Source organism: Pristiophorus japonicus, unplaced genomic scaffold, assembly GCF_044704955.1.
Source record: "Pristiophorus japonicus isolate sPriJap1 unplaced genomic scaffold, sPriJap1.hap1 HAP1_SCAFFOLD_761, whole genome shotgun sequence".
Lineage (NCBI taxonomy): Eukaryota > Metazoa > Chordata > Chondrichthyes > Pristiophoridae > Pristiophorus > Pristiophorus japonicus.
Window position 1 is genome coordinate 33850 of NW_027254678.1, and position 9103 is coordinate 42952.

The 9103-nt window shown below is 64.1% G+C and overlaps 1 protein-coding gene across 1 annotated transcript in view; it reads right to left on the reverse strand.

Annotated features, from left to right (window-relative positions):
• LOC139256770 (N-acyl-aromatic-L-amino acid amidohydrolase (carboxylate-forming)-like) overlaps positions 1 to 7716 on the reverse strand; it is a 22098-nt gene extending 14382 nt beyond the window's left edge. Inside the window, exons 1-3 of the mRNA XM_070874292.1 lie at positions 7478 to 7716; positions 6138 to 6292; positions 2652 to 2729 (exon numbers count right to left, since the gene is read on the reverse strand). Of these exons, the coding sequence (XP_070730393.1) occupies positions 2652 to 2729; positions 6138 to 6292; positions 7478 to 7716 (472 nt within the window). The remainder of the gene's footprint in view (positions 1 to 2651; positions 2730 to 6137; positions 6293 to 7477) is intronic.
• Positions 7717 to 9103: the final 1387 nt, after the last annotated feature.

Below are 9103 nucleotides of genomic sequence, written 5' to 3' on the forward strand. Positions count from 1 at the left end.
CCTCTCTCGCCCTCTCTCGCTGTCTCTCTCGCTGTCTCTCTCGCTGTCTCTCTCGCCTCTCTCGCTGTCTCTCTCGCTGTCTCTCTCGCCCTCTCTCGCTGTCTCTCTCGCCCTCTCTCGCCTCTCTCGCTGTCTCTCTCGCCCTCTCTCGCTGTCTCTCTCGCCTCTCTCGCCCTCTCTCGCTGTCTCTCTCGCCTCTCTCTCGCTGTCTCTCTCGCTGTCTCTCTCGCCCTCTCTCGCTGTCTCTCTCGCCCTCTCTCGCTGTCTCTCTCGCCCTCTCTCGCCTCTCTCGCTGTCTCTCTCGCCTCTCTCGGTCCTCTCTCCTCTCTCGCTGTCTCTCTCGCCCTCTCTCGCTGCTCTCTCCTCTCGCTGTCTCTCTCGCCCTCCTCGCTGTCTCTCGCTGTCTCTCTCGCCCTCTCTCGCTGTCTCTCTCGCCCTCTCTCGCTGTCTCTCTCGCCCTCTCTCGCTGTCTCTCTCGCCCTCTCTCGCTGTCTCTCTCGCCCTCTCTCGCTGTCTCTCGCTGTCTCTCTCGCCCTCTCTCGCTGTCTCTCTCGCCCTCTCTCGCTGTCTCTCTCGCTGTCTCTCTCTCTCTCGCCGTCTCTCTCGCTGTCTCTCTCGCTGTCTCTCTCGCCCTCTCTCGCTGTCTCTCTCGCTGTCTCTCTCGCCCTCTCTCGCTGTCTCTCTCGCCCTCTCTCGCCTCTCTCGCTGTCTCTCTCGCCCTCTCTCGCTGTCTCTCTCGCCCTCTCTCGCCCTCTCTCGCTGTCTCTCTCGCTGTCTCTCTCGCTGTCTCTCTCGCCCTCTCTCGCTGTCTCTCTCGCCCTCTCTCGCTGTCTCTCTCGCCCTCTCTCGCTGTCTCTCTCGCCCTCTCTCGCTGTCTCTCGCTGTCTCTCTCGCCCTCTCTCGCTGTCTCTCTCGCCCTCTCTCGCTGTCTCTCTCGCCCTCTCTCGCTGTCTCTCTCGCCCTCTCTCGCTGTCTCTCGCCCTCTCTCGCCCTCTCTCGCTGTCTGTCTCGCCCTCTCTCGCTGTCTCTCTCGCCCTCTCTCGCTGTCTCTCTCGCCCTCTCTCGCTGTCTCTCTCGCCCTCTCTCGCTGTCTCTCTCGCCCTCTCTCGCCCTCTCTCGCTGTCTGTCTCGCCCTCTCTCGCCCTCTCTCTCGCCCTCTCTCGCTGTCTCTCTCGCCCTCTCTCGCTGTCTCTCTCGCCCTCTCTCGCTGTCTCTCTCGCCCTCTCTCGCTGTCTCCCTCGCCCTCTCTCTCGCCCTCTCTCGCTGTCTCTCTCGCCCTCTCTCGCTGTCTCCTCGCCCTCTCTCGCTGTCTCCCTCGCCCTCTCTCTCGCCCTCTCTCGCTGTCTCTCTCGCCCTCTCTCGCTGTCTCTCTCGCCCTCTCTCGCTGTCTCTCTCGCCTCTCTCGCTGTCTCCCTCGCCCTCTCTCGCTGTCTCTCCTCGCCCTCTCTCGCTGTCTCTCTCGCCCTCTCTCGCCCTCTCTCGCTGTCTCTCTCGCCCTCTCTCGCTGTCTCTCTCGCCCTCTCTCGCTGTCTCTCTCGCCCTCTCTCGCCCTCTCTCGCCCTCTCTCTCGCCCTCTCTCGCTGTCTCTCTCGCCCTCTCTCGCTGTCTCTCTCGCCCTCTCTCGCTGTCTCTCTCTCGCCCTCTCTCGCTGTCTCCCTCGCCCTCTCTCTCGCCCTCTCTCGCTGTCTCCTCGCCCTCTCTCGCTGTCTCTCTCGCCCTCTCTCGCTGTCTCCCTCGCCCTCTCTCGCTGTCTCTCTCGCCCTCTCTCGCTGTCTCCCTCGCCCTCTCTCGCTGTCTCCCTCGCTGTCTCTCTCGCCCTCTCTCGCTGTCTCCCTCGCCCTCTCTCGCTGTCTCTCTCGCCCTCTCTCGCTGTCTCCCTCGCCCTCTCTCGCTGTCTCTCTCGCCCTCTCTCGCTGTCTCCCTCGCCCTCTCTCGCTGTCTCCCTCGCCCTCTCTCTCGCCCTCTCTCGCTGTCTCTCTCGCCCTCTCTCGCTGTCTCTCTCGCCCTCTCTCGCTCTCTCTCTCGCCCTCTCTCGCTGTCTCTCTCGCCCTCTCTCGCTGTCTCTCTCGCCCTCTCTCGCTGTCTCTCTCGCCCTCTCTCGCTGTCTCTCTCGCCCTCTCTCGCTGTCTCTCTCGCCCTCTCTCGCTGTCTCTCTCGCCCTCTCTCGCTGTCTCTCTCGCTGTCTCCCTCGCCCTCTCTCGCCCTCTCTCGCTCTCTCTCTCGCCCTCTCTCGCTGTCTCTCTCTCGCCCTCTCTCGCTGTCTCTCTCGCCCTCTCTCGCTGTCTCTCTCGCCCTCTCTCGCTGTCTCTCTCGCCCTCTCTCGCTGTCTCTCTCGCCCTCTCTCGCTGTCTCTCTCGCCCTCTCTCGCTGTCTCTCTCGCCCTCTCTCGCTGTCTCCCTCGCCCTCTCTCGCTGTCTCTCTCGCCCTCTCTCGCTGTCTCCCTCGCCCTCTCTCGCTGTCTCCCTCGCCCTCTCTCTCGCCCTCTCTCGCTGTCTCTCTCGCCCTCTCTCGCTGTCTCCCTCGCCCTCTCTCGCTGTCTCCCTCGCCTCTCTCGCTGTCTCTCTCGCCCTCTCTCGCCCTCTCTCGCTGTCTCTCTCGCTGTCTCCCTCGCCCTCTCTCGCCCTCTCTCGCTCTCTCTCTCGCCGTCTTACCCAAGTCATGTTTGCTCACCGATGTGAGGTCATACAGCCCATCGACCGACAGTTCCAGGGCCAGCACTCGACACCTCGCTCTGCCCAGGGTTCACTGGGGGAACGATGTTAAAGTTGGATTTTTGCTTAAACCCTCTGCAAGTGGCTGAGGTGGAAATATAAAATATTGGGTGAGAGGGGACAGAGAGACACAGAGCATCGACGGAGTGGTGAAGAGAGAGGGAGGGAGGGATGCGGGGTGGGGGGAAGTAGAGAGGGAGAGAAGTAGAATGGGAAGGAAGCAGTAAGGGAGGGAGAGACACACTCAGCGGCTCACGGACACAGAGTGAGGGGGGAGAGAGAGAGCAAGTGAGGGGGGGAGAGAGAGCGGGTGAGGGGGGAGGGAGAGCGCGGGTGAGGGGGGAGGGAGAGCGAGTGAGGGGGGAGGGAGAGCGAGTGAGGGGGAGGGAGAGCGAGTGAGGGGGAGGGAGAGTGAGTGAGGGGGAGGGAGAGCGAGTGAGGGGGAGGGAGAGTGAGTGAGGGGGAGGGAGAGCGAGTGAGGGGGAGAGAGAGCGAGTGAGGGGGAGGGAGAGCGAGTGAGGGGGAGGGAGAGCGAGTGAGGAGGGAGGGAGAGCGAGTGAGGGGGAGGGGAGAGCGAGTGAGGGGGAGGGAGAGCGAGTGAGGGGGAGGGAGAGCGAGTGAGGGGGAGGGAGAGCGAGTGAGGGGGAGGGAGAGAGAGTGAGGGGGGAGGGAGAGCGAGCGAGGAGGGAGGGAGAGCGAGTGAGGAGGAAGGGAGAGCGAGTGAGGGGGAGGGAGAGCGAGTGAGGGGAGAGAGAGAGCGAGTGAGGGGGAGGGAGAGCGAGCGAGGGGGGAGGGAGAGCGAGCGAGGGGGGACGGAGAGCGAGCGAGGAGGGAGGGAGAAGAGTGAGGGGGAGGGAGAGCAAGTGAGGAGGGAGGGAGAGCGAATGAGGGGGAAGGGAGAGTGAGTGAGGGGGAGGGAGAGCGAGTGAGGGGGGAGGGAGAGCGAGTGAGGAGGGAGGGAGAGCGAGTGAAGGGGGACGGAGAGAGAGTGAGGGGGGAGGGAGAGCGAGTGAGGGGGGAAGGAGAGCGAGTGAGGAGGGAGGGAGAGCGAGTGAGGGGGGGAGGGAGAGCGAGTGAGGGGGGAGGGAGAGCGAGTGAGGGGGAGGGAGAGCGAGTGAGGGGGGAGGGAGAGCGAGTGAGGGGGAGGGAGAGCGAGTGAGGGGGAGGGAGAGCGAGTGAGGATGGAGGGAGAGCGAGTGAGGGGGAGGGAGAGCGAGTGAGGGGGAGGGAGAGCGAGTGAGGGGGAGGGAGAGAGAGTGAGGGGGGAGGGAGAGCGAGTGAGGGGGAGGGAGAGCGAGTGAGGAGGGAGGGAGAGCGAGTGAGGGGGAGGGAGAGCGAGTGAGGGGGAGAGAGAGCGAGGGAGGGGGAGGGAGAGCGAGCGAGGGGGGAGGGAGAGCGAGCGAGGGGGGATGGAGAGCGAGCGAGGGGAGAGGGAGAGCGAGCGAGGGGGAGGGAGAGCGAGTGAGGGGGATGGGAGAGCGAGTGAGGGGGAGGGAGAGCGAGTGAGGGGGAGGGAGAGCGAGTGAGGGGGAGGGAGAGCGAGTGAAGGGGGAGAGAGCGAGAGTGAGGGGGGAGGGAGAGCGAGTGAGGGGGGAGGGAGAGCGAGTGAGGGGGGAGGGAGAGCGAGTGAGGGGGGAGGGAGAGCGAGTGAGGGGGAGGGAGAGCGAGTGAGGGGGAGGGAGAGCGAGTGAGGGGGGAGGGAGAGCGAGTGAGGGGGAGGGAGAGCGAGTAGTGAGGGGGAGGGAGAGCGAGTGAGGGGGAGGGAGAGCGAGTGAGGGGGAGGGAGAGCAAGTGAGGGGGAGGGAGAGCGAGTGAGGGGGAGGGAGAGCGAGTGAGGGGGAGGGAGAGCGAGTGAGGGGGAGGGAGAGCGAGTGAGGGTGGAGGGAGAGCGAGTGAGGGGGGAGGGAGAGTGAGTGAGGGGGTAGGGAGAGCGAGTGAGAGGGGAGGGAGAGCGAGTGAGGGGGGAGGGAGAGCGAGTGACGGGGAAGGGGAACCAAGAGCGAGTGAGGGGGAGGGAGAGCGAGTGAGGGGGGAGGGAGAGCGAGTGAGGGGGGAGGGAGAGCGAGTGAGGGGGGAGGGAGAGCGAGTGAGGGGGGAGGGAGAGCGAGTGAGGGGGAGGGAGAGCGACTGAGGGGGTGGGAGAGCGAGTGAGGGGGAGGGAGAGCGAGTGAGGGGGGAGGGAGAGCGAGTGGGGGGGAGGGAGAGTGAGTGAGGGGGGAGGGAGAGCGAGTGAGGGGGGAGGGAGAGCGAGTGAGGGGGTGGGAGAGCGAGTGAGGGGGAGGGAGAGCGAGTGAGGGGGGAGGGAGAGCGAGTGAGGGGGAGGGAGAGCGAGTGAGGGGGGAGGGAGAGCGAGTGAGGGGGAGGGAGAGCGAGTGAGGGGGGAGGGAGAGCGAGTGAGGGGGGAGGGAGAGCGAGTGAGGGGGAGGGAGAGCGAGTGAGGGGGGAGGGAGAGCGAGTGAGGGGGGAGGGAGAGCGAGTGAGGGGGAGGGAGAGCGAGTGAGGGGGAGGGAGAGCGAGTGAGGGGGGAGAGAGCGAGTGAGGGGAGAGAGCGAGTGAGGGAGGCGAGAGCGAGTGAGGGGGGAGAGAGCGAGTGAGGGGGGAGAGAGCGAGTGAGGGGGGAGAGAGCGAGTAAGGGGGAGAGGGAAGGAGGGGGAGAGGGAAGGAGGGGGAGAGGGAAGGAGGAGGAGAGGGAAGGAGGGGGAGAGGGAAGGAGGAGGAGAGGGAAGGAGGGAGAGAGGGAGGGAGGGGGAGAGAGAGGGAGGGATGGGGAGAGAGAGGGAGGGAGGGGGAGAGAGCGAGTGAGGGGGAGAGGGAAGGAGGGGGAGAGGGAAGGAGGGGGAGAGGGAAGGAGGAGGAGAGGGAAGGAGGGAGAGAGGGAGGGAGGGGGAGAGAGAGGGAGGGATGGGGAGAGAGAGGGAGGGAGGGGGAGAGAGAGAGAGGGAGGGGGAGACAGAGGGAGGGAGGGGGAGAGAGAGGGAGGGAGGGGGGAGAGAGAGGGAGGGAGGGGGGAGAGAGAGGGAGGGAGGGGGGAGAGGGAGGGGGGAGAGAGAGGGAGGGAGGGGGGAGAGAGAGGGAGGGAGGGAGGGAGGGGGGAGAGAGAGAGAGGGAGGAGGGAGAGAGAGGGAGAGAGGGGGAGAGAGAGGGAGGGGGGAGAGAGAGGGAGGGAGGGGGAGGGATGGAGGGGGAAGAGAGTGAGTGAGGGGGAGAGAGAGTGAGTGAGGGGTAGGGACGGAGGGAGAGAGAGTGAGTGAGGGGGGGAGAGAGAGAGTGAGGGGTAGGGACGGAGGGGGAGAAAGTGACTGAGGTGGAGAGAGAGTTAGTGAGGGGTAGGGACGGAGGGGGAGAGAGAGAGTGAGGGGGAGGTAGGAGGAGGATGGGCGGGTACCTGTACGTAGGCAGTGAGTTGTGTAGAGAGGTGTTTGGTACTGTTATTGATCATCAGACAGTCCCCCATGTTGGCCGTTGTGTTGTGCAAATCGATGATTAAATCCGTCGCTCTCTCGCTCCCCCGGGGGCCCAGGACTCGGTTCAACTCCTTCGCTCTCAAAACTTCGTACGTGAGAGGTTGGTTTGACTCCGCGCTGAGGGAGGTGAGAATATTACAACACGCCAGAGAGATTAGCTGAGGCAGCGCCGCACTGTCGGAGGGGCAGTACTGAGGGAGTGCCGCACTGTCGGAAGGGCAGTACTGAGGGAGTGCCGCACTGTCGGAGGAGCAGTACTGAGGGAGCGCCGCACTGTCGGAGGGGCAGTACTGAGGCAGCGCCGCACTGTCGGAGGAGCAGTACTGAGGGAGCACCGCACTGTCGGAGGGGCAGTACTGAGGGAGCGCCGCACTGTCGGAGGAGCAGTACTGAGGGAGCGCCGCACTGTCGGAGGGGCAGTACTGAGGGAGCGCCGCACTGTCGGAGGGACAGTACTGAAGGAGCGCCACACTGTCGGAGGGGCAGTATTGAGGGAGTGCCGCACTGTCGGAGGGGCAGTATTGAGGGAGCGCCGCACTGTCGGAGGGGCAGTACTGAGGGAGTGCCGCACTGTCGGAGGGGCAGTACTGAGGCAGCGCCGCACTGTCGGAGGGGCAGTACTGAGGGAGCGCCGCACTGTCGGAGGGGCAGTACTGAGGGAGCGCCGCACTGTCGGAGGGGCAGCACTGAGGGAGCGCCGCACTGTCGGAGGGGCAGCACTGAGGGAGTGCCGCACTGTCGGAGGGGCAGCACTGAGGGAGTGCCGCACTGTCGGAGGGGCAGTACTGAGGGAGTGCCGCACTGTCGGAGGGGCAGTACTGAGGGAGCGCCGCACTGTCGGAGGGGCAGCACTGAGGGAGTGCCGCACTGTCGGAGGGGCAGCATTGAGGGAGTGCCGCAATGTCGGAGGGGCAGTGCTGAGGGAGTGCCGCAGTGTCGGAGGGGCAGTGCTGAGGGAGCGCCGCACTGTCGGAGGGGCTATACTGAGGGAGCGCCGCCCTGTCGGAGGGGCAGTACTGAGGGAGCACTCCATTGTCGGAGGGGCAATACTGAGGGAGTGCCGCACTGTCGGAGAGGCAGTACTGAGGGAGCGCCGCACTGTCGGAGAGGCAGTACTGAGGGAGTGCCGCACTGTCGGAGGGGCAGTACTGAGGGAGTGCCGCACTGTCGGAGGGGCTATACTGAGGGAGCGCCGCACTGTCGGAGGGGCAGTACTGAGGGAGTGCCGCACTGTCGGAGGGGCAGTACTGAGGGAGTGCCGCACTGTCGGAGGGGCAGTACGAGGGAACAGGAGTGACCCACCTGAGCATGTCTGGCAGGAAGCAGCGATTGAGGTCACGGTCCAGATACCGAATGCATTTCTCGACAGCCGGAGGGTTGGCCAGGAGAGGTGTCGTGGAGAAGGTCTGTCGCTGGAGCTCCGCGGGGTCCTTCAGCCAATGGCGGGTCAGGAAGACGCCCGACATCTCATTGCCGTGGGTGCCCACAACCACCGCCACACGGCGCAGCAGGGCGTAGGTCACGGCGGGGTCACAGGTCATGGCCAGTTGTTTGGATGCCAAGTCCTGGATGGTAGGGGAGGAGGGAAATTGGGACAGTGTTCAAATTCAAATCAGGCTCGACCGCAAACTAGGCCCCGACGTTGTCATAGCAACAGGAGGAGGCCATTCAGCCACTACACCCCTCCCTATCTCTAACCTCCTCCAGCCCCTAACCCCTCCATATCTCTGTAACCCCCTCCAGCCCCTAATCCCTCCCTATCTCTGTAACATCCTCCAGCCCCTGCACTCCTCCCTATCTCTGTAACCACCTCCAGCCCCTGACCCCTCCATATCTCTGTAACCCCCTCCAGCCCCTAACCCCTCCCTATCTCTGTAACCCCCTCCAGCCCCTACACCCCTCCCGATCTCTGTAACCACCTCCAGCCCCTACACCCCTCCCTATCTCTGTAACCTCCTCCAGCCCCTACACTCCTCCCTATCTCTGTAACCTCCTGCAGCCCCTACACCCCTCCCTATCTCTGTAACATCCTCCAACCCCTGCACTTCTCCCGATCTCTGTAACATCCTCCACCCCCTGCACTCCTCCCTATCTCTGTAACCTCCTCCAGCCCCTACACCCCTCCCTATCTCTGTAACCTCCTCCAGCCCCTACAACCCTCCCTATCTCTGTAATCTCCTCCAGCCCCTAATCCCTCCATATCTCTGTAACCCCCTCCAGCCCCTACACCCTCCATATCTCTGTAACCCCCTCCAGCCCCTACACCCTCCATATCTCTGTAACCCCCTCCAGCCCCTACACCCCTCCCTATCTCTGTAACCTCCTCCAGCCCCAACACCCCTCCATATCTTTGTAACCTCCACCAGCACCTAACCCCTCCCTATCTCTGTGTGCCCCTACACCACTCCGAGATGTCTGCGCTCCTCTAACTCTGGCCTTGACCATCCCTGATTATAATCGCTCCACCAGCAGTGGCTTGAACTGCCTGGGCCCCAAGCTCGGGAACTCCCTCCCTAAACCTCTCCGCCTCTCTCTCGCTCCCCTTTTAAGACGCTCCTTAAAACCTGCCTCTTTGACCGAGCTTTGGTGCATCTGAGCTGAATATCTGAGGTGGTTTGGGGGTTGAATTCGATCTGTTTTACTCACCTGTGAAAACTTTAAAATTGTGAGTTTAAATGCACAGTTTTCGCCGTGTGTACGTTGGTTGTGGCTCGGATTCCCTGGGATCTCCCTGTGCCCCGATTGGTCACACTGTTTGACTTGATTGATGTGGACATTGGCCGAACGCTCTCTCCAGGTCATGTGATAAGGCCACACCCACCGAGGGCCAAGCTTCCTGCTGATTGGACAAGACACTGTCCCTCCTCCACCCCACCACCGGAATGTACCCCCGGGGCTGGTAAAATCTTTCGCAACTGCGCCCCGGTC